This window comes from Canis aureus, chromosome 15 (assembly GCF_053574225.1).
Source record: "Canis aureus isolate CA01 chromosome 15, VMU_Caureus_v.1.0, whole genome shotgun sequence".
NCBI classification, from domain to species: domain Eukaryota; kingdom Metazoa; phylum Chordata; class Mammalia; order Carnivora; family Canidae; genus Canis; species Canis aureus.
Genome location: NC_135625.1, coordinates 42,003,803 through 42,029,656, shown reverse-complemented (window position 1 = coordinate 42,029,656; position 25,854 = coordinate 42,003,803). Strand labels below are relative to the sequence as shown.

The following is a 25,854-nucleotide window of genomic DNA, read 5'->3' as shown; positions in this document are numbered from 1 at the left end:
AATATTATAAAGATCCTAGGGTGTGGTAAAACTATAATTGAGAGGGCAGACTCTAAATTAGTAATAAAATAAATGATCATAACTGATAATGTTAAAGATATTCTCTCAGAAACATCACATTCATTGTTTCACTTGTCTTTTGTAAAAAGCATGATATTTCTCTCAGAAACATCACATTCATTTTTTCACTTGCCTTTTATAAAACCATTCTCTCCACTTCACTGATAAGGGAACTGAGATGGCAGGGTAAAGTGACCCGCCTGATGCTATGTAGTAAAAATGACATAACTGGAACTTGAATCCAGGGCCTCTGCTTGCACGTTTTGGGACCTTTCCTTCATCTCAAGGTGGTGACAAATAATGCTTCATAAAATTATCTACAGATTTTTGCTCACTTAATGAACAGCACAGATCAGACTCTAAGGCTCTCACTAGGATGATCAGAAGCAACAAAGAGATATTTATAAACTTTAAATCAAGTATTTCTCATTTGTAGGAACAGTGTAGGAAAAGGAAACCATAAGCACTGATCTCGTCCACCCTGCTTGTCTTGTGTGTGTGTTTATCATATAGTCCTCTTCTGCAGTCTTGTTGGTTCTCTTCTTTCCTTCCTTATTTGCTGCTGAAAATGAGAGAGACAGAGCTTCAGAACTTTTCCATAAATTTCTATGCCAGACACGGAATTGCTTATTTAAGTTCTCTGTTGAATGAATAAAGATCAGGGATTCTAGATCTGTTTGTAAGTTACATAAATTCAAATTTTAAATAATGTATGCAGTCCAGGTTCAATCAGCACCTCCTATTTGCATATAAGATTTCATACACTGCAGCAATTCTATCATCTGAATCAGGTTATTTGGTTTGCCAGCATAGCCTGTCTAGGTACTTGTTTTAATAGACGCAAACAATACTTTGTCAAACAGGCAAATCTTCATAGCAGTGTATTTTCTCTTAAGTTAGAAATGCTGGCATGTTCTAAGATGTCATTTCTAGATCAATGCATTTGTTCCGATGATGTCTTTGACTTTTCTAATGCCTACAAGTACAACAAGTAATAAATTCATAGAATTGCAGAGCTGGAAGGTGTTTACCAGTCATTGTTTCAACCATCTCATTTTCCCAATGAGGAAACAGGCCTAGAGAGGTAAAGCTATCTGGCTGGGATGATATAACAGTTGATGGCAAAGAGACTTCTTTTGTTTTGCAGTAATCTTTCCATGATGTCACGCTGTCAGGAGAAAACATGTGAATCAGGCTGCTGTCATTCAGCAAATAGGGTTTAAATAAATTAGCAATGTGAGGTGAGCTAACTTCTTATGGCCACTACTTTTGAACAGTGGATCACAAGAAGCTTGGAGCAATAATTAGATCAAGGCTGCTGTCTTTTTATTTTATATTTGATGACCAGCGAAACAAAGGATCAAAGATTGAATGGAATTAAAGATTTTAACAACGAGACTACTGCCTAGGTGATTTTCACAAATCCTTTAAAATAGTATAAACTCACTTTTCTTTTTTGGATGATCAAATAGTGGCATAAGATAGGTGATGATTTCAGCAGCTTTTATGATGTGGTTATACCTTTATTCCAGAAAGTGTTCTTTAACACATTTTTATGAAGACAATAAAATTGTCAGTTTCTTGTGCTTATACTGAAACTGACAATAGGAGATGTGGTCAGGGCTCGAAATCCATATACAGAATGCATTACTATTCAGAAACAACTCTGAGTGAAAGATTTTCTGGCAATAACTCTTAAATCAACTGTTAAAGATTAGAATCCTAATACCGTCTAGTCTATGAAATTGAGAAGCTACTTGTAAAGTAAGCATTCTACCTAAAATAATTGGTAGCAAATGTCCCAGATTTTATTCTCATCCTTTGAAATATCTGTATATTTTAAATGGCAGCCTCAAAGGTTCTGTGTAACAGGTTAGTTTCTTTAATAATCAGATACGATAAGTATGAATTACTGGATAGCACTTGAGTACAATAAATATCATATTCGTATTTTAGAAATCAGTATAAATTACTTCTGTCCTCTAGCCCTAAAGATGGTTTAGAAAGATAATCTTGGTCATTCTCTGGGGTACCCTCTCCCTCTTCAGGGCCACACAAGGGCCTAGAGGCATGAGGGCACCCTTGAAGAAATCTCCCAGCCTGTGAGCTCTGGGTACTTTATGGTCACCCAGAATGCTGTTATGTGCTGGTCCACAGGCTGTAGGTGAAGCCCCAGGGCTTCCTGAGAAGTGAGTCTCACTTACCTGTCTCCCTCACAGGCTGACATATTCCTTCAGGACAAGGACTTCCACTGATGGTTTCATCCCCTTTGTGCCAGGTGAGGCTGTTATAAAGAAGGCCAAGTCTCCATTATGGACATTTCTGGGGGATGTCCTGCCCCCTTAGACATACTGCTCTTTTTTTTTTTTTTTAAAAGATTTTATTTATTTTTTCATGAGAGACATAGGCAGAGGGAGAAGCAGGCTCCCGGTGAGGAGACTGATGTGGGACTTGATCCCAGGACTCCAGGATCACAACCTGAGCCAAAGGCAGATGCTCAACCACTAAGCTACCCAGGTGCCCTGACATACTGCTTTTAAGATAGCCAGGTCTCTAGCCATATTTGTAACTCTCTTTTTCCCAGCCCCTAATGAGCCAATCCCTTTCCTGATACCAGAAGGCACACCCTTCTTTGACAGTCAGATCCCTTTGCTCTTCAGATAGCCAACAGTTGATTTAAGAGTTATTGCCATTGTCATTTATTCTGTCCTGGCGGGTGGGGGTGGGGGAAAGCCAGAGTTCAAGATTAGCCCTCACTTTGGAATGCAATGGAAAACACCCTTCATTTTTATGAAGTGAGTCTATTGGAAAATAAGGCAATTAGTTAACTTCTCAATAGATTATTCTGCAATATAAATTGTTATGTAACACAGATGCCAAACCAGTTTATTTATCTGAAAGCTAGAAATGATAAACATTTGTGTTTTCTTACTTTACTCTCAGCCTTCAGAGAAGCTGTTTCTCTTGTGTAGGATTTCCTGCTAATTATCTGCTGAGCACACACTTATTGAGTCCTATGGCTGTCATTATAAATACATCTAGGTTTTCAAGAGGATTTTGACCACTTTTAGGTATGAATTGCAGCCATTCTTATTGTTGGTGATACTGGCTACAGGCATGGTCTGGGAGTTCTGAGTGCAGTCCTCAATGCTAAGAGATATGGAGGTCTCTGGAAGTGTCCTCAGTCATTTGTAAGCATGATTGTTGCTCTATACCACCTGTTGAGATTTCATAACTGAGAAGCAGGAGACCAGGGTTAAAGGTGTACTCAGGAATTCCCACTGTAATTATATCTTGATTAGTGTAAAGTGCTAGTGATTATCATCTTTATTTTGCTTTTTAGTCAACAGAGCTGATGAAATCTTAATACCTGGACCTTCATTTTCAATTAGTAAAACTCATACCAAGTGTGCTGCTGGACAGGGAAGCAAGAAGTAACTCTGGCGTATATGTGAAGATTTTACTAGATCTTTCTTTACACAAAGGGGAGATCATTTTTAGTCAAAGTAAGAAAGATGTCCATACATTTTCATCAGCCTGATGATTTAATATTCAAGAGTTTTGACTGAAAAAGGTGTTGTTTCTTCCCATGCCTAGGATGGTGAATGAGTTATCCTGAGGAATTCACAGAATCCTGAGTTACCACCTTATCCACCTGTTTCCAGCAAGATTCCATTTAACTCTTGTCCCATCATCTGGCTCTCTCTTTCACTGCTGGGTATTAATAATGCTCTTATTCTACGAATTTTCCTCAGCTGCCCACCCTAGGGGCGGTAAACATGTCTTAATGTCATGCAACAGCTCCCTTAAGCTTCTTGTCTTCTAAGGGCCTACCGTTCAGGTTCAGTCTGTTTTTCCTTTTTAGCAGTTTTGGAAAAACAGCTGGCCATCAGTCTAAATTCTATAATCCTCTATGTGTCTCAAGTGTTATTAAGTAAAGCTTCAGCTTCTCCTCTTCTGGCTAATCCCAAATCCTTTAACTATTACTCAGACACCTTTCTTCCTTAAGCCACCACCTCTCTGGCAAGATCTTCCCTCTACTTCCTGACATTCTACAATCCATCCTGGATTGCTTTGAAAGAATCTTAAGATTGCTGTAGTCACTACACACTTCTGACCAGATACATGAACATTTCATGACCAGCAGGTGAGCTTTTCTGACTTCCTCTTCCCACACACTCCCTTGTCTCATGCTCATCATCTTCCCAGTCTCTTTGAGGGAAGCCCCTGCATCCATTTTTCAGAACTGATGTCAGTGTGGGACAAGGGAAAACATGAAGTAGGAATTAGGAGATCTGGGTTCCGGTTTTCATTTTCTCTATGGCCAGGATGTCTGGGAACCAACTTCTCATCAGGCACAACAAAGATAATGAGGTAGAATCATTAGCCTCATTTTACTTTAGGAAATATTCTCACTATGGTTAAAGTAACCTTATCCTGAGTTATGTCTCATTTGGTATTATTTCAAAACCTTTTATTTTCTCTATATCTGTTGCCTCTTATAATTTTTTTGAGTAAATAGGCTTCTGTAGAATTAATGCAACTTAATAAAATAGTTCTGTGAATTAAAAGTATTTCCATTCCAAAAAAAAAAAAAAAGTGTTTCCATTCTGGATTTCAAGCTGCACAAGGGCTGGTCTTGTGTGCTAATGTGGAACATGGTGCCAGTGCATAGAGTTGAATGAATGAAACATACAAATACAGTTGCCTCATAAGATTGAAGTAAAGTGAGGTCCATGCCAGCTGTTGTCTGATCCTTCCTAACCCTGGCTGCGCAATAGAAGCACCTGAAAAGCTTTAGAGCCTGCCATAGCTCAGCTCCACCCCCAGGGGTTCTGATTTAATTGGCCTGTGATGGGACCTAGAATCCATCAGTGTTCAGTGACTCCCAGGTGGTTATAACCCTTCCCAGGGCTGATAGCCACTGATTCTAATCCAGTGCTTTCCAAATTCAATTTGCATGCCAGTCACATGAAACTCTCCTAAATGTCAATTCTCATCTAGTGGTCTAGGGTGGACCTGAGATTTGCATCTCCATAAACTGCCAGGTTATGTTGATGCTCTTGGTCTGTGGAGCACACTTGCAGTTGCAAATTTTAAGCAACATCACCTTCATTAGCTGTTAATGGCACCCTTGTCCTAAAGATTCTTCAATAGGAATCATTTATATTCTCTCTAATGCACTCCCTTTTGGCTGTGTCTGCATGGCAACAATGGAGTATGCAATTTGTGGTCAAGCCATGGTTAAATGAATGATTATGGATGATACATTTAAATAATTCAGGCTCTGGGATGGCCTCTATTTCCCCAGGGACTAAATTAACCTAATGATTTTCTAACATTGATTTGCAAAATCTTATCTAGCCTAAAACCTTTTCTTTATTTGCAATTGTCCTTTGCCCACCAACTTCATTGCTTAATATGAGAAGTAGTGGTATGGAGCAAAGTAGCTCCATCTGTCTTAGAAGACCTCAGGAAGTTCTAGAATTGCTTTATGGTTTTATAGACCTGACTCAGAATAGCATAGAACCTTCAGATTTAGCAGTTTCCAATTAATAAAAAGTACTTTATTTCTAGGTTAAATCCAATAGATACATGCAAAAATATGCATAGCTAATATTCAAATTCATTTAGTTTTAAATATGGAAGTAGAGGCAATTTTTGTAACCTGAAAAATGTGGTTTATTACAACAATGTGACTTTTAGGGATCTATGCTTAAGGTCACTCAGGTTGAGTGACTGGGGAAGCATGCTAGCTTAGGGTGATGTAGAGATATACATGTTCTCTTCAGGGGACAATGTCAGGACTAACTTCTCTAAAATTACTTCTAAGATTTCAGCTTCCTTCAGCTCAAAAAGGCCACCCTCTCTCTCTCTCTGTCTACCTCTGAACTTAGCCTATACTTTATATCTGCTGTGCTTCTGGAACTGGTTGCTTTTTTTGTCTTTGAATCCTGCATAAATATTCATAGGATGTAAGAAATGATCCAGGAAGCTGGCTCTCTAGTTGAATAGCTGATGCTGCTGGATAAGTAAATTATTCCCAACTGTGAGCATGGGGTATAGGTTAGGTGAAATCGGGATGGTGGTGGCAGAAGGAAAGCATAAAAGCTGATACCAGTCCTCAGGTTTGAGCTCACCAACCCTCCCCTCTCAGCCAACACTGTTTGATCTGGATAATGCCCTCCAGCTCCTCCAAGTATGGCATCTGCTGGCGTGGGCATGGGAGTCTCAGTAAATCAATGAATCCCCGCCAGGGAAATCCACTCTGCCCTCTGAGACTCTGCCTCTTGTCTGAGGTTCATGAGGAAAGGCTTTTACAGCAGCACCCAATTAGCAGACCATTGATACTTGCTCAAGCAATAAGTAAATATAGTAGGGTGATGTCATAACTCTTAGTGTCCCAACAACTTAATAAATATTTATGTCCTAATAAATCAGCCAGCATATATTGAAGGAAAAGTTGACATTTGTATTTCATCCTTGAATAACCACACTTACTAATGGATGCATTTGCCTATTGGACACTGTATAACTTCTCAAATCTTTGGATTAGATTGGACATTGTCACCTTTGTGTCCTGTTCCTCATTGGTTGGCTAGATGGATTAGAGGTAGGCAGCAGCCTCCAAAAATCCAGGTTCACAGGAATATGAACTCATTCAAAGGACTGTAGCATCTAATGTTGAAATCATGAACTTCATTAAGATAGTGGTTCCTATGGTATTAAATGGATGTCTCTATGGTTTTCTCACAATTTTAAATAATCTTATGGATCCCCTGCATCATCCTCTGGTACCTCTGCACAGAGTTTGGGAACTATGGCCTTAACCAAAGATTCTGAGTTTGAATTCAGAGGGAGCAAAACACCTTAACTGAATCATGTTTGAAGACCAAACACCATGAAAGCATTATACCCATAATGAAACAGGTGTTTTTAAGATCAGTCTGTACAGAGAGGATGTTCTCCTACTAGCAGAATTTCCTAAACTAAAATCCCTTCTCTTACACAGATAGCTTTATAGAGCATAAACTGTTCCCCTCATTCAACAAGAGTTTATTTAACACATACTGTGTGCCAGGGCTGGTTCTTTAGACCTAGGATATATCAGTGGACAAAATAGTGCAAGATCCTGTCCTCATGGAACCTACATTCTACATCCTCTGTTTTCAACACCTGGAAGAATGTGGAGTGTTGCAGCCTTAGGATCCTTTTGTCAAACAACATGAGAAAATTATAAATGGACTTGCATCTTCTCTAAAGTTCTGTTTAATGGCTCATTTTCAAAGATTGGGATTTTGCAGGAAACAGGCGTACTGAAGATATTTAGAACCTAATCAGTGACTGAAACTAGGGGGAATTATTCTATATTAATGAAAATCAATGATCTATGAATCTATATTAATGAAGACTGATGATATATAAATGTAGTGTGGGTGAGGAAGCAGTTCCTGTTAATAGGCTGATTATAATTAGAGTTTTGATACAAAATTAAATTGGAATGATGGTTCTGTTAAGTCATCCTCGCCTTTGTTTATTCTCAGGAAGTGTTTAATAGCATGTATTTTGGGACATGAGATATTTTGCAGTGTTCTTTAATTTCCTTCATGGCATAAAAGAAATAGCACATGGATTTTTCTGTCTTGCAGCCTTGGATAGCGGAACTCACTTCCAAACATATGAGAAGGAAGAGTGTTACTTCATTTTATCTAAATAATGAAAGTGATTTTTGGGTCTGCCATACAGTGGGAAAACAGCTTTCCTCTGTATCTTTTGGAGAGAAATAGGAGAAGCGTGGGCTTTTACATCATATTCTGACAGAGCTAGTTTTTTTCCCAACACATTTTCCCCCAAATCAACAATAAATTAATAAATAAATCACTGCAAATAAAATCTGTGATTTAATTTAAGACCTGGTTGTGGCACCACACGTCCCCTAAGCAGTGTTTTCTCCACTTTGCACTAAAACAACTTAGCATGAAATGTGGCCTATATGTAAGTTGTAAAATAAAAATGTTTTCCCTCTGCATCAAAGAGTGTATATCCTTTAGTACTAAACAAATCACTATAATCCACAACTAAGAAATAACCATTGCTAAAAATTTGATTTATAGCTTTCTAGTCTTTATATAGTTTTAAATAGATGGGTGTATATAATTTAATAACAAGTAATTAGGTTTGCACCCTACATATAAACACATCTTTAGTTTGCATTATATTCTGAGCATTTCTCCAGGTCACTAAATATTTTTTCTAAAATGTGCTTTCCTTTGCTCCATGGTATTTCAGAGTATGGATGCCTGCAATTTATTTAATCTATCACCACATATGAACATCTAACTTGTTTTTAACCCTATAAAGTCTAACAAAATCATTCAAGATTTAAAATGTAGCTCTCATAAGCCATTTATGAAAGCATGAAAATCCACCAAATTGATATTAACTGAAATTTGTTAGTCCTTTTCTTCCTTTACTCATTAAATGTTCATAGAATATCTGCCATCTACACAAGAGGCCCTGTCCTCTGCTAGAGATATAAAAGAAATGTACATCTTGAGCCCCGACTTTGCGGTTTATATCAAGTTGAGGCATTTACTTGCAGAAGAGGCTGGAATTCTGAGCTGTCCATCCACACTGATAGCAGTCTCCCCAGCCAGACACCAAGTGGCCCATTCAAATTTAACTGTCAACAGCATTTGCAAAAAAACAAACAAAAAAAAAAAACAGAAAACAAAACAAAACAAAACAAAACCCCAAAACCCAGTGATACTTGCTAAAGGATTCCTACCGTCATTAATTTGATTTAGAGTAGGAAAAAAAAAAAAAAGAGAAAAAGGAAAGGCAGTTGATTATAGGCACTGGAAATTAGAAAAATTGTTTTAGAGAAAAATGAGTATTTCCAAATAATCCCTGCTGAGAACGGATGTTGAAGCCTAGAAAATGTGTTCTGACTCTATAGTTAATCTGTTTGTTTATTTGGCCTATCACTTCCTCAGCATCGTTAGAAACTAGTTGGCATTAAAATATGGCACTGGTCTTTGAGTCAAAAGATCTGGTCATTGTCTTTGCTGCTTATTTAATTAAGGGTCCCTGTGAGAGCTGACTTATCTCCCTGAACCTCAAGCTGCTTCACTGGTCAAATAGGATTTGGGAACAACTTAAAGAAGAAAAGATATGGAAGAGGCAGAATGGAGTAAACCTCAGTATAGCATACAAACTGAAAGAATTAATATTATGGATAAGAATGCCTTAGATGAGAAAGCCATGGACTTTAAAAGAAGTAAATTCCTAAAACTATTTTTTTTTTCCTAAAACTATTTCAATAACCCCCAAGTCTTTTGTGAGAATGGATTAATTTTTGTTACCCTAAGGCCTTGAAAGCATCCGGAATGAGTGAAAGAGGGAGAAAGAAAAGGACATGGGAGAAAGGGAGAGGAGAGATGGGGGCGGGGTGGGGGAGAGATAGAGAGGGAGAGAGAGAGAGAGAAAGAGAGAGAGTAGCGAATGTCAGTGAAAGCTGCATGTTTTTGGTTTGAAGGCACCCTGAGGCCATATTCCAGAGGGCAGACAGGCAGGTGAGAATACTATTGCCTGCTGACTGCGTTATTCCCTTCTCCGGCTATGGACACCCACAAGGAAAAGCTGATGAGTAAAGCTTTGAGATATATTGATAGAGCCTGTCTGGTTGGTTGAAAGAGTACTTGTTCTAGTTTCCCAAGCAGTTATTTCCAAAATTTTTACTAATCCCTTTCTTCAGTGGGATGTTAAATCAGTTCTGACCCCAGAAGCTAGGGTGACCAACTCATTGCAGTTTGCCTAGGATTTTCCCTGTTTTAGCACTGAAAGTCCTATGTCCTGAGAATATTCTCAGTGCCAGGCAAACTGGGATGGGTGGTACCAAGCCAGAAGCTTGGAGAGATGAGTTCAGATGCTGTGCTAAACCAATCAGAGTAAATGGCTTCCTGTTTGAAAGTAAAATTTCCAGAATGATGTGCATAATTTGAATTCTTTAAAATACATGGAAATAGACCACCCCAGCTAATAGACAGAAGTTTGAAATAATACTGACTTTCGGTATATCCAGTTAAATCCAAAAGATAGAGAGATTGGGGCATGTGTCTATAGTTTGCCATGTTGCCTTTCTGCAATTTAGCCTTCACCTCCCCTCACTTCCACCCAGAATCTTGCCACTGGGTTGCTAGTGTTTATATTTATATTGACTAGTACTCAAGCCCTAAATGACACAATTTAGAAAAAACAAGAAAACTCTGCACTTTATTCACTTCTTTTTTTTTAATATTTTTTTTTAATTTTTATTTATTTGTGATAGTCACAGAGAGAGAGAGAGAGAATGAGGCAGAGACACAGGCAGAGGGAGAAGCAGGCTCCATGCACCGGGAGCCTGACGTGGGATTCGATCCCGGGTCTCCAGGATCGCGCCCTGGGCCAAAGGCAGGCGCCAAACCGCTGCGCCACCCAGGGATCCCCACTTTATTCACTTCTAATGCAAAGAGCATCCATCCATCCATCTAGCTATTCACTCATTTAGCAAAAGGCATGAGATATATACATTATGTGAGTGCCACCATGCAACTGCTGACTCATGGGGAGTCTGGTTATACATGTTACATTACAGAGTTGAGGAAGTGTTCTGAGAGAGGCACACACCAGGTGTTCTGAAAGTATTTTTGTCCTTAGATCAACTGAGGTTATCCTACCAGGAAGAAACAAATATAGGACAGAGATGCATATTATTCTACGCTATTACTCAAGACAACTTAACCAACAGTGTATAAATAGCTATTGAGAACTTGCTTCTTGACAAACATTATACAAGATGTAAAAGCGATATTGAAAATGATTCCTATTTTCAGGTGATGATTCTTAGAAATCAACTTTTGGAGACTGACTTGTTTCAGTCGTCTCAAGCATTAGAACAACAAATTTATTTTAGTCCCTCTGAATTGGCTACAGATCCATGATCTTCTGTTCAAAATACTGGGAACTGAATGTGTTTTGAGAATCCGAAATTTTAGAGCTTTAGATTTGTAATTAAGTACATATACCATATATTATATTTCAACAGATCTAAGACACGACTCCATGTTTAGAGACATTAATAATTCTATTGCAACATGTATGTATGTTTACACTGATTATATTATACATATTATATATTTTACTTTACATTTTATTTACTTATTTTTATTTATTTATAAACTTATATATACACTTATATAAATATATATGTAAAACACTTATATAAATTATATATATATATGAAGACTATACATAGCCTCTTCTGAATTCAGGTCCAGTTTTAATAAAAAATGAATCATGAAGGAAAATTGAATTGTAGATGGTTTTAATTTTTTTCTGAATTGAAACAAAGAATTATGGACAGGTATGAGAGAAGATAGCACACACCAAAATATCTAGTATTGAAGTGCAATATTATGAACTAATTTCCCTTATACATGCACACATATACTCATAGGTGTACACAACTAAGATTATAAGGCACTTTTAAGAAATGTCAAATGAATTGTTCAGTTAGTAAATGTTTTGAATTTAGAGGTGAGAGAACTATTTCTTGTTTTGGTTGTCAAGGTCTCACAGAGCAAATGGAACTGAACAACACCCCGCAGGGTAGGTGTTTAGCTAGGAGGAGAGGGATGGTAGATCAGGCTGGGAATGGTGCCAGTCCAAGGTAGGCAGTCCAGTGCCTCTGCAGCTCAATGTGTACATGAGTTTCTGCTTGGGACAAGGGGTCATAATTGTTATTTAACTTTTATAATATAAATTTATAACATGCTGCTATTTTATAGCAACTTTTTTATATCTTGGAGAAATGGAGAAATTGATCAGGGTTTTAAAAATGCCAAGTAATTATTATTTCCTTCTGCCTCATAGATAAAGAGGTGGCATTTCAGTTATTGTCTACAAAATAATTGGCCCTGGATGTAACATGTGACTTTCTTTAATGCAAAGATCGAGGGAGACTATTATATAGCCATTTCAGACAAAATCTGGCAATATTTGTATTAGTGATTCTCAACACTGGCTGTACTTTGGAAACATGGATCAGGTAGTGTGGGAGGATGCACTGGAGCATCCTGACGTTTGGCTCCTACCCTGAGATTCTGATATAATTGAACAGAATTGGTCTGGGGGACAGCCTGAACATGGAGATTTTTAAAGCTCCCCCTGGGGGGAAAAAAGCTCCCCCTGAGTTTAATGTTTACCCAAGGTTGAAAACTACTAGTTTTGATGAATGAACTCTTGGTTTTAAGTTATACATAGAGGAGATAAAGTCAGTATTTAGCTAACTATTTTTGCAATTAGAATAAACACATAAAGCATGAAATTTAAATAAAAATGAACTATACATCAACTAAAATGTTTTGTCATAAATGTGTTTTCGAGCCAAACAATAATCTTTGCCCTACTTTGTATTCATTTTATTAGAATAATATACTTTTGCCAAAGAACTATGGTTGTTATGATCCATGCTCACACACAGATTTAGCATTATTATCTGGAAACTGCTCTTCCCATATAACATTATTTGGTTTTATCAAAGCCATAAAAGAGAGAGCGAGAGACAGTGACAGAGGGAGCTTCTATAATTCATTCCATCCTCACACAATGGGTTTTAAAGAGATGGTGACCCTGAATTTCAACCTTGTGGAAACCAGAGACATCAGAGATTTACCAAAGATCACACAGCTCAGTGAGTGATGGAGTACAACCCAATCTTGATTTCTGACTTTGAGTCAAGGTGGTTTCCACTCCCTCATGTTGCTGCCTTTGTTTGCCTTTAAGGAAATATAAACTGGGTTGAGACTGGTGACAGAAATAGGGGCATAAGAAAAATTAAACTTTGGAGCTGTACACTGGGTAATAGAATTATTAAGGAAAAGAAGCTACAATACAGATGCAGCATTAACTTACAATTTCTTGTGTGAAAGATAAGATTATCTTATTTGATATTCTATTGTGCATCATTCCTGCCAGAAATGAAATATAGACTATCGATAGGTAAAATTGACCTCAGATGTTTTTAGGGCCCAGTTTAGAGAAAAATAAGTTATGCATCAAGAGTCAACATTCATTCTAATTGCAAACATTTGATATGTTTTCTTTTTTTTTTTTTTTTTTTACATTTTTTTTTTATTTATTTATGATAGTCATACAGAGAGAGAGAGAGAGAGGCAGAGACACAACAGGCAGAGGGAGAAGCAGGCTCCATGCACCGGGAGCCTGATGTGGGATTCGATCCCGGGTCTCCAGGATCGCACCCTGGGCCAAAGGCAGGCGCCAAACCGCTGCGCCACCCAGGGATCCCCTTGATATGTTTTCGATTGTCATAAAAACAATAGATGGATTAAATCCTCAGAAATTGATAAGGTTGCAGGAAACTTTGAAAGTAAGATCTAATTTCCTTCAGAAAAGTAGATAGAAGTCCTTTTGCATACAGGTCAACTGAGTATTTGTAGCTTTTACTAGCATTTCTAAGTCATAGCAGATGATATTGGGTGGCTGCTGGGGTGGTATGGCCCACTTTTAAACTTTATTTTCACATGGTGATATGTGACTGAATCTGACAATGTGGATTTTAGGAGACATACTATTTCTCTAAGTCCCTATAGAGATAATACCATTTAGTTTCATGTAAGCTAGCTAAAATCTCTCTATCTGATGAAATCTCTGGATAGAGAAGAAAAGACTTATTGAAGATATTGCCATAATACCAGTCATTTCTTGAATCAAAATGTTTTTTAGCAAGTATTTATTTGTATATTTGTTATTTAATTTGAAAAAAAGCCCACATAAAACTGATTTGAAAATTGGGAAATTGATTGAAATTTGAGGGAACTGAGTGTTTACTTAACTTGTTGTTGAGGTTCCAGATTTCAGCTTTTCCTTGCAATAACCCTAATGTTCATGGTTTTGCCAGCTGCACTCCACATTACAGGGTAAAGACCAATAGAAGGTATTCTATATTGCATTATGACCAATGGACCATATGAGAATTTAAATTGCTTCTTCTTTTGAAAATATTTGGATTAGAACCTTTTTCCAAAATTAAATTAAATCTATATAAAGCAAAGATGACTGAGGTCTAGAAAAATATATAAATTTGCTTATTGTAAAATTGCTTATTAGAAGTGTGTAAAGAGTCTTTAGAGGTAGGTATTGTAAGGAACATTAGCCTTGGAAATTAAGGATTTGGTTTGGAGTGCTGCCTTTACCATAACTACATTTGTCACCATCAGTGAACCATTTGGCATCTCTCAAGCCCATCATGTAAGAAATGGAACAGGAATCCAAGTCATGGTTATTATAAGGATGAAAGCAAATTGTACGTTGTATGCAGAAGAAAAAGTTATTTTTACTTTTTGTTAGTAAACTCCTTCAAGTTAGGTTCTTTTTTGTTTCTGGGCCAAAATTCACTGAAAGCTCAAAATGGAATGTGTTAAATTAATAGCAGGGGCTGTGCAATCTCAAAATAGTGATATTATGCCTTTTCAGTTTAGATAAGCAACATCAGCTCTATACTGTTTGTCATTTGGTCTTCTAAAACAATATTGTACTTACAACAATTTTAGCAGGTATGGGTTGAAAATAACAATCACAGTAAACAGAAGAAACTGACAACAAAATTAGCAGGATTTTGTCAACTGGTACAATCTTTGTCACTGAAAGATCTGCTTCTATCACTTAGGAAAATTCTTATTTATTGACTATTTCCAATTGTAACACACAAATGTCTAATTCATCCATTCAGAATCTTTCAAGCCATCATTGTTCAATGTTTATTTCAAGTTTTGCCTACAATTTGTTGAATGGATCTGTCCGTTACCTCCAAGAGTTTATTTTTGAAAGTCTTACTTTTTTCCTAATGGGTGATCTCCTGAACCATCAGATTTAAGCATAACAATGTGAGAAATCTAATCTCAATAAATTAGGAATTTTCAGTTGTATCTCAGCTTCAAAAATGCAGGCTGGCAAAGATCATTTTCCTGCTTTCAGTAAACTCTGGATTTCAAGCTCTAGAATGAACATGAGACTCATCCATCTTCGAATATTGAAGAGAAGTGTACTCAGTAACGAACTAACCTGGCCTGTGGTTCTCTCTGGTTATTTTCCTTCACAGCAACACCCCTGAACTCACTTAAGCCTCCGAGGGTGGACACTGCTCCAGTGGTCGCATCTCCCTATCAAAGACGAGATTCAGACAGATACTGTGGACTCTGTGCAGCCTGGTTTAACAATCCTCTCATGGCCCAGCAACATTACGATGGCAAGAAACACAAAAAGAATGCAGCAAGAGTTGCTTTATTAGAACAACTTGGGACAACTCTGGACATGGGGGAACTAAGAGGTAAGCGAAACTCTTAATTTCTGCCACAAAACTGGGCTGTCTGAGAAAGATTGTCTTCACAGATTGCATTGGTTACTAAGGAAAAATCCAGGCTCATCTAAAAGAAATAGATGGAAAGAGAAATGAGCAGAGAGCTAGCTTAATTTTTGTAATCTCCTTCATTTCAAACTCTTTGTTATTTCCATATTTTTATTGAGTATTTTTCAGATTGAAGCCACTCATATATGAACTAGATATTTTTCTTCTGCTTTACCTTTTTTTAAGGGGGGCAGGGGCAGAGAGAGAATCTCAAGCAGGCTCCATGCTCAGTGCAGAGCCCAACATGGGGCTCAATCTCACAACCCTGAGATGATGACCTGAGCCAAAAGCAAAAGCCAAATGCTTAACTGAGTTATCCAGGAGTACCTCTGCTTTATCTTTAAACACCTTCACTAATGAATGCTTTTGTAGATGAGCAATATGAGAGAAGATGCTAAAAAGGCCAAGTAGCATTATCTTATTAGAAATTTTGTGCTTTTATAAATCCAACGGAAATGAAGCAGCATGTTGACTCTAATAGCTAAAACAAGCCCAAGTCCCTTTAATAGAAATATCTAGGAAGCTGAGGTAAGATGGTTCCACCATATGGTCAATAGCCAGCTTCCCAATCGCACCCTGCCAGATGTTTCCTTAAGTAATGGAAAGCATGCAGCTTTTGAAATTCGTATGGGGTTTCACAGAAGCTGCTGAGTAATGCTACTTGACCTTTTGAGCATCTTCTCTCAGGAACCATAGGATGAGGATCATTCCTGTGGATTCCTTAAGAAGACATATACCACATCATGGGACTTAATAGGATCTTTTCTCATCAACAACCATTTAAACATTTTTCAATCACTTCAACATTTTTGATCAACTCATGTTGGCAGTGTAGAAGTAGTACAGAATCACATAAAATATTTTTTTTTCTGAGAAAATACATTTTTTCATGAAAATAATTTTGCAAAGGGTGCTATGAATACTATTAAGTGTTATATGGGCCAGATGAGCTTTTATGGGCTGGCCGAGAATCTTTATTCATAATAGCTCTAATAAGAATATTTGCAACTCAATTTTGAGAATGCAGTCTGAGTTTAAACTGGGTACTATGTGTGGAGCCTATAATTCCTTCCCTAACCTGGCTATGAGCCTCCAGGAGGGGTCATTGTAGTCAGGAAATGCCATGGTATAATTCTAGACCAGACAAGTGGGACTGAATATCATGCTGTGTGAACTAAAGACAAGCCACTTCTGAGTTTGTTGGTTGAGGAAGACTTCACCCAGGAAAGACATTTGAATGGGAATTAGAAATGTGGGTAGCATTTCAGCAGGACTTCCATGTGAGCAGATTCAAATACATACAGGGAAAAAGGCAGGAAAACATTAGCTGTAGCTGGCAAATAAACACGTTGCCATGAAAGAATCCTCTAATACCATATAGATTTAGGATTGGAGGTCCATTAGTACATCTATAGAGCTTGATTAGAGATGGATTTTTCCAAGATATGTAATTAAGAACAACAAATAAGAACAAACATTTAAAAACACTTTATTTCAGGTTTGTTTTTAGCTATAGAAAAACAACACAGGGCTTCATATTTCAGAATGTTGGATAATTTCATCACAAAGCTTTTCAAATTGTTGGTGCTATTGCTTTTTGTTGGGGGATTTCTTGTATTCTCTGTCTATGTCTTGTTAAAAAAAACAGAAAAAGTCTCTCCATAGCTGAAGGCCTTCCCGAAACTCGCTGTTACTGGCAGATAACGAGTTGGCTCAGTGACTCCTTCACGGCAGGGCACTGAAGGAGAAAAATAGGGCTTTATTTATGTTTTGTGCCAGATATTATGACTTGTAGAAGAATTATTTCTAGAGCACATTCTTCTTGTCTATTTTGAATTATCAGTGCTGCATCTTTTATGTACAACCACATTTAATGACTTGGGTGTCTGAATTCTGTAACATTTGAGCAGCTTGTCTTTTATACAGAAGACAAAAAGGGCTGCTCTTTGACTTGATAACTCAATGTGACTATGACTCAGTAGCACATGAGATGTGATTAGCATTGAACACAATGTCCTTGAAACCAACCTTTCACCCACCCCAGGTGACATCTTGATATATGTTTATTCAGGCATAAAATATTGGAAAAGCTTGAGGAATAAAACAATGATGATAAATCAGCACTTTTACACACACCACACACATGCATATGCACATACACACCCACCCATATTTCTGGAATGCTTCTAATGCATTATTAATCAGATACTAAGGACAAAACTACTAATTAGTAAATATATCTATAACTTTTTAAAAACTTGTGTCATGCAGCTAGAACATTCCAGGCATTCTTTCTTTCATAGAACTCAGGTGTTTGTTTGTTTTAAGATTTTATTTATTTATTTGAGAGAGAGTATGAGCAGGAGGAGGGGCAGAGGTAGAAGGAGAAGTAGACTCCCCCCCTGAGCAGGGAGCCCTACCCAGGGCTTGATCCCTAGGACCCTGGGATCATGACCTGAGCTAAAGGCAGAGGCTTAACTGACTCAGCCACGCAGGTGCCCTAGAATTTCTCAGTTTTTTAAACACTACAACTTTTACTTACTTATTTTAGTTATCCTGACTTATGTCCTTCTCCTGACTTCTATAGATTGTTAGATGGAAAACAGACATTTATGTCTGTTTTGCTCACTGATATGTTCAAAATGTCTAGAACAATGACAGACATAGAGTAGGTACTCAATAATTGAATAGATAACTAGGGGAAGCAAATACTTTTAAAATTCACCTAAAAGCCTACATTCTTTTTTTTTTTTTTTTTTTTAAGATTGTATTTATTTATTCATGAGAGAAACACAGAGAAAGAGGCAGAGACATGGGCAAAGGGAGAAGCAGGCTCCCTGCAGGGAGCCTGATGAGGGACTCAATCCCAGGACTCTGGGATCACAACCCGAGCCGAAGGCAGATGCTCAACCACTGAGCCACCCAGTGCACCTGAAAGCCTTTATTCTTAACATGATAATCACTTTTATTTCTAAAAGGATCCTGACTGGATAATTTTAAAATGAAATTATGATTTTTTCTTCTAATTTTTAAAAATGATGTCTATTTTATGTACTGTGAAATGCAGGTATTAAGTGTCATATAGTTTGGGGGGTTTTGACATTGCAAACACCTGTATAACCCACAGCCCTATCAAGTTATAATTTATCCATCCCCAGAAAGGTCCTGAGTGCCTTTTCCTAGTCCATCCAACTTCCCATTCCAGAGAACCACTTTTCCTAATTTTTCACCTACATTAGTTTTGCCTATTTTTAAACTTCATATCAATGGAACAGACATATATTTTGTGTGTTGAGCTTCTCTGACATAGCATATTGTTTTTGAAATGTATCCATTTGTTGCATGTAAAGCAGACTAGCCCCTTTTTATTGCTGAATAGTATTCTGTTATATGAAAGTTCCACAATTTATTTATTCTCCTTTAAATTTGTATGTGTGTGTGCTATTTTGAATAAAGCTTTCATGAACATTCTTGTGTGTGTGTGTGTGTGTGTGTGTGTGTGTCACTTACCTGAGAATAGAATCATGGGGTCATAAAGTTGGGAGTATTTTTAACTATATAAGGAATTGTCAAAATATTTTCTGAAGAAACTGCATTCTTTTGCATTCCCCAAAGCAACATATACAAATTCCATACTCCCACCAATATCTGTTTTTGTCAGTTTTCAAAATTTTAGCCATTCTAGTAGGTATAGAAAAGTATTTCATTATGGCTTTAATTTGCATTTCCATGTTGGCTAATGATGTCAAACACTTTTAATGTGCTTATTGGTCATTTGTATATCTTCCTTTGTGAGGTATCCGTGCATGTCTTTTGTCTACTTTTAAAAAGTGTTGATTGGGGCAGTCTGGGTGGCTCAGTGGTTTAGTGCTGCCTTCAGCCCAGGGTGTGGTCCTGGAGACCTGGAATTGAGTCCCATGTCAGGCTCCCTGCATGGAGCCTGCTTCTCCCTCTGCCTGTGTCTCTGCCTCTCTTTCTGTGTCTCTCATGAATAAATAAATAAAATCTTAAAAAAAAATAAAAATAAATAAAAAGTGTGGTTGTCTTTTTATTGTTGAGTAATAATAGGAGCTTTTCATATATTATTAACACAAATCCTTTGTTAGATATATGCACTGCAAATATTTTCTCCTAGTCTACGATTTGGCTATTCATTTCTTTAAATAATGTCTGGCAAACAGACATTACTAAATTATAAAAGTCTGATTAATCTTTTTTCCCTTTTATGATCATTGCTTTTTGTGTCACATCTAAAAAATCTTTGCCTGCAACCAAGATCAAAGATGTTCTTACATGTTTTTGTCTACAAATGTCATAGTTTTAGCTCTTATATCTAGGATTATGATGTATCTCAAACTAACTTTTGTGTGTGACATGAGATGGGAGTTGAAATACATTTTGTTTTCATATATTTACCGAGTTATTTCAGAAAATTTGTTAAAATATCTTCTTTTCCTCATTGAATGATCTGAGCAACATTATTGAAAATCTATTAATTGTACATGAGTCTCTTTGCATCCAACTATTGTGTTCCATTGGTTTGTTTTGTTTATGCCAGTACCACATTGTATTGATTCCTTTAGTATTACGGAAGTCTTGAAATCAGGTAATGCAAACTCTCCAGCTTTTTCTTCTTCCTCAGTATTGCTTGGCTGTTCTAAATCCTTTGCATATCTATATAAATTTCACAGTCAATTTGTCAATTTCTACACAGAAAGCTTGTTGTAATGTTGAGTGGGGTTGAATTTAATCTAAAGATCAATTTGGGGAGATTTATTTTCTTTCTTCACAATACTGAGTCTTCGATTCTGTGAAAATCCTATATTTATTTATTTATTTATTTATTTATTTATTTATTTATGATTTTTTCAAGTTCTGTTAGCAACATTTTGCAGTTTTCAGTGTAAAGGTTCTCACATTTTAAAAAAATTTCTTCAACTATTTTTGCTCTTTAATACTAATGTGGATTATTTATTTGGAATTTCATTTTTATGTGTTGATTACTGATATGGAAAATGCACCTGGTTTTTCTACATTGGTTTTGATTCTGTTACCTATGCATAACTTGCTACCCATTATTGGTATATAATTTAATAGCACAAGAAATTGTACCTTTTGTAGTTTTTGGTAGTCACATTATTTAGTCATTGGAAACTCCATAGAATTGTGTTAGCATTCTTGCCTTCCTTTGTTCAAGTGAGAAGTCGAATTTTAAAAATTATTCTTGTAGATTAGCAAAGAATTTTAAATGAGATTGGCCTAAATGGTTATTAATATGTATAACCTGGTTAGTGATTCAATGTTAGTGTTATTTGTTCCAGAAAACAGATGTCTCTACTTCCAAGTTTTAATTTAACAAGAAAAATAGTCACCTTTTTCTGAAGATGGAGTATAATGTAGGAAACAAAGGAAGTCATTGAATTATGAAATTATAAAATTCAATGATCACAAAGTACTTCAGAGGTTTTTATAGTTTAAATTCTTCTTGCTATCATAAAACACAGATATTAGGTAGTTTCTTATTTAAAAATAGTGACAGTATAAAATGTGAAATTAAAGTTAGGGGGAAATAGAATATACATTTTGCAGCTCTTTATTATTTATTCTTTTAAACATTGTAGGGTAGAAAATGCAGTTATTTTGTTGCTTCAGAAGAAACTAGAAATCTGATGCAATTCTCAGCTGTAGACACAGAGCAAAGAACTCTTTTGAAAATTTGATAATGTTTCTGAGCATATAAGCAGGTAGTGTTGGAAAGGACATCAAACATCATTGAATTATACTCCTTTTGCCTCCCTCCCTCCCTCCCTCCCTCCCTTCTCCCTTCCCTCCCCCCTTGTGGAGCAGCATTCTGAGGCCCAGAGAAGGGAAGATGTGACTGTTACCCTTCTAAATTATGGCTAGACCCACAGCTCCTGATTGTGTGCACACCAATTTCTAGTGACTCATCATTGACTAAATAGAACTCTGAATAATTAACTCTTTAAAAAAAACAGTTGAGTTTGGGGACTTAATATATTTTTAAATACATATAGCTAGCCTTGAACTATAGTATAGAATGGGCACAGTCAACTCTCAGTTTTCTGGGAATGAATCACTTACAAAGTGCCTTATATAGCTTTAATAAAGGAGTTTTCCTCACATTCATGACTCCATCTCAACAGGAGTGAATATAGAAATGCAGAGAAATCATATTCACTATTCACAGGGACCTGGTATGGAGAAGTAAAGTTTTGTGAAGAGAAAACATATTCCCAGAGGGGAATTTATTACTCTCTCTATAAGGCAGTTTCTACCTTTACTAATAGGAATGGGGATTAATTTCCAAGGGATACAAGAAGCTTATATAGGACTTCAAATCATTAAAGTAGTATGAGTCAGAAAGCAGACGTACCTCAAAATGAACAGAACACCGGAGTAAGAGATTTTTACTCTTTGTTATTTCTGCTGTGGACTTTCAGGGTTTTCTGTTTCATATTTTGTCACACTTCCTTAGTTTGGTCATTGGTCATATCTCAGGAAGTAGACAGCTTAGTTCCATCATTTATCACCCCTCTATCTTCAGTTACCTAAGATTCCTGTGCAGGGGGGCTCAGGCATTGAGTCTGCTTGAAAGTTTGTTCCAGTGGAAAGAAAGGTGCTCTAGGTAAGAAAAGTGAACAGGTTTTTTTTTTTTTTTTTTTAAGATTTTACTTATTGACTCATGAGAGACAGAGATAGAGGCAGAGACACAGGCAGAGGGAGAAGCAGGCTCCATGCTAGGAGCTCAATATGGTACTCAAATGCAGGACCCTTGGATCACCACCTGAGCCAAAGGCAGACACTAAGTTACTAAGCCATCCAGGTGCCCCCAAAATGAACAGTTTTCAAAGGCAACCAGTCTAAGTATTGCTATGTAAAAATTACCTCAAAGTGTAGAGCTTTTAAAAAAAAAAAAAAAACAATAGATTTTTAAATATCTGTTTCTGTGGAAGAATTTGGGAGTGGCTTGGCTGGGTGATTCTGGAAAATTTGAAAATATGAATGAAAGAAAGAAGAAAGAAAAAGTGACTCACTCATATAATGGCAAGAGGCCTCAGTTTTTCTCCTCACAGTACTTTCCCAGGATTTGTTTTACATGCTCCTGTGATGGTGGCCGGCTTCCCACAGAATGAGACATTTGAGAGAGATTGGGTGGAGTGCTTGAAGGTTGCATAGCATTACCTGCTTCACATTCTACTAGTTAGAAGTCAGTACTAGACCATATTCAAGGACTGGTAGAGCAGTAAACTCCATCTTTGAGGAGAGGATTGTTAGAGAATGTGGCAACATACTAAAACCAACACAGTCAGAAAGCAAGTGGACAACTGACCTATGTGATAAATACTGTTCTCTCATAGCCTTGTAGATTTTAGAGTGAAAAGCATCTCATCTACGGGTGAAATTAATATATGCAGTCAACATATCAAGTCAAAGATTTTATTTTATTTATTTACTTTTAACTAAAATCTAACAGAGATTTCTGCCTATCCTCAGGAGAACCAAGAAAGTACTCTGTCTTCCTCTGCCCAAGGTCTGGGCCTGGCCTGATGGATGTCACGGCTGGGGTCAGCAGAGACAGGACATAACCATACCATCTGAAGTTTGCTATCATCCAACAACCATCGTTTCTTCATCCAACAACCATACTCCCTTTGTGTTTGGCCAATTCAATATACTTGAAGGATTCAAAAGATTTGGGGACCAAATTAATTGGCGTTAACAACTTGATTGTGGGCTCCCAATCTCCATGTGAGTTGATAGAAACAGAAGTTCCAATCAAGATTTTAGAAACAGGAAGATTGTTACATGTTATTGCTTGGTTTCCTCTCTGATTCTTCCTTTATTCATTTATTCATTTTTTAATCATTCACTGATATTGAACTCCTGCTGTATACCAGGCAAAAAGTGTTGGCGATACTATGATGAATGAGAGAAAAAGGCCTCTATCTTGGCAAGAAGACAGAAAATAAAGAAGCATATTTTTAGCCTATGGCAAATGCTAAAGGGAGAAAAGTGGGGTGTTATAATAAATAATGAAGTAGGAGGTAGGTTCCTTTAAATGGGATGATTAGTGACAGCCTTACAGGGAAGCTGACATTTTAGACTGTGACCTGAATGAGGGAGAGGATCCAGACATGAAACACCTACACATTTTTTGCAGAGGTACTATCAAGTACAAACAGCCCAGTGTGGGGAAGGGGCTTGGCACATTTCAGGGGCCTATCGCATTAAAGGTAGGCAGAGTGCCTGAAGCTAATAAGGGATAAAAAGTGAGATTGGGTTTAGACAGAATCACATTGTGCAGATTTTAATGGGTCATTGTGAGAGTTTTGATTTATTCTAAGTATACATAGGTGTTTGCAGCTCATCTTACTTGTGAATTCACATGATCCACATTTTCTACTGAAGGGCTGGTTTCATTTCCACTCTAGGTTACCTCTCTTCCCACTGTCTTGCTTCCGTCATTCCTGTGAATACACCCTTTATCATACTTCCTTTGTTCAAGGCTGCATTTCTCATGCTTCTAGCAGATTTTTAGGGTAGCAAAACTTTCTGGTAAGAAATCCATCACTCATTCATGTTTTTCAGGGCTAAAAAAAACAAAATAGCAAAACAAAACAAAAAACCCTGGAGTTCCTTTAGTGTTTGAAGGAAAGAACAACTGACCTATGTTTCCTTCATGGTGTTGGCTGTAAGTGAGTGCTTTGGAGAAGAGAAAATGTGCTACTATGTAGTATGTGTTGTGAAGGACAATTACTTGGCACTCATTGAGTTGAGGAGGAAACAAACTCAGGAACAGCATATTGGCTACTGCAGAATAGCAGGGGTATTAAATAGGAATGTAGTAGGTATATTCGGGGATATTAGGGGCAGTTGATTCATGGGAAAAATAGGTCTAACAAGTACCCACTGAAGTGTTCATTTTAGAGCATTCTGGCCACTGATTAAGCCTTGTCTAGGGATCCCTGGGTGGCGCAGCGGTTTAGCGCCTGCCTTTGGCCCAGGGCGCGATCCTGGAGACCCGGGATCGAATCCCACGTCGGGCTCCCGGTGCATGGAGCCTGCTTCTCCCTCTGCCTATGTCTCTGCCTCTCTCTCTCTCTCTCTCTCTCTATGTGACTATCATAAATAAATAAAAATTAAAAAAAAAAAAAGCCTTGTCTAACTGAGCCAGTAGAAGAGACAGACTGTTTAAGTATGGAAATGTAAAGGTAATAGTGAGAATAGAGCAGTGAAGCTGCCAGACTTTCAGATCAGTGGAGTCAAGTGGGCCTTGAAAGACACCTGGAAGAGCAGCCCGGGTGGCTCAGCTGTTTAGTGCCGCCTTCAGCCCAGGGCCTGATCCTGGAGACCTGGGATGGAGTCCCACATCAGGCTCCCTGCATGGAGCCTGCTTCTCCCTCTGCCTGTGTCTCTGCCTCTCTCTCTCTCTGTATGTCTTTCATGGATAAATAAATAAAATCTTAAAAAAAAAAAAAAAGACACCTGGAAGATATACAGGGCAGCTGAGAGGGATGAAGTTGCAGTCTGAGGACAGAGCCATGAAAAGGCATGGCAGCAAGGGAAACAGGATCCCCTTGAGGAACTGTATGATGTGGCTGGAGTTTAATGCCAGGTTTGGGATTAATGGGAGAAGTTGCTGGAGAAAGAGTCAGATCATAGTTAGATTTAAATACTTTCACTTAGCCCTGAAGGCTGTGGGAGTGATTTCAAGATTTCTGGCAGGAAACTTGTTTTTATGAAAGAAGTTGCTAGAGACAGCAGTGAGGAGGGTGGGTTAGGGAACTAGACAAAAGACAAGGAGGTATTTTGGAAGCCTATTAATTTAATCCAGTGAGTAATTATGCCAATTTAAATAAGGAAAATCATAGCACTAAGCATATAAGTAAAGGGAATAAAATGAGAAAAAAATATGAATGTGAGCTCAAAGAATTTGGTCCCAATTGGCCCTTTAGAGCCTCTGACAGCTGCCTCTCCCATGGCAGAGCATGTCCATGACTTACTCTTAACTTACTATGCTACATCCCACATACTGTGAGAGCCTTCTTCTGAAATGTGAAGCCCAGCTCTGAACATTTGGTGCTATCAGTGCTGATACTTTTAATCCAGTTTTGGTCTTGTCAAAATTTCTTCAGAATTCTTATTCTTCTTTGCATCGCTGAACAGAATCCAAAGCAGTATATTATTGATAGAAGGTTCTTAATGAATGTCTACAGATTTGCATGGTCTTATCCTACTAATCAAAGACCATATTTCTAATTTCTAAGTGCAGTCAGAATTGTGGCTCTCAAGTTGATGGGTGGATA

At 37.4% G+C, this 25,854-nt stretch overlaps 1 protein-coding gene across 9 annotated transcripts in view; it reads left to right on the top strand.

Annotated features, from left to right (window-relative positions):
- Positions 1-25,854, top strand: part of ZMAT4 (zinc finger matrin-type 4) — a 353,108-nt gene that overhangs the window by 193,794 nt on the left and 133,460 nt on the right. For 8 of the 9 annotated variants that reach the window (XM_077849306.1, XM_077849307.1, XM_077849309.1 and 5 more), the window contains one exon: positions 15,221-15,448. In XM_077849306.1, coding sequence (XP_077705432.1) covers positions 15,221-15,448 — 228 coding nt within the window. Of the gene's footprint in view, positions 1-15,220; positions 15,449-23,041; positions 24,704-25,854 lie in introns of those variants that run through there. The other variant, XM_077849304.1, reaches the window with a different exon arrangement.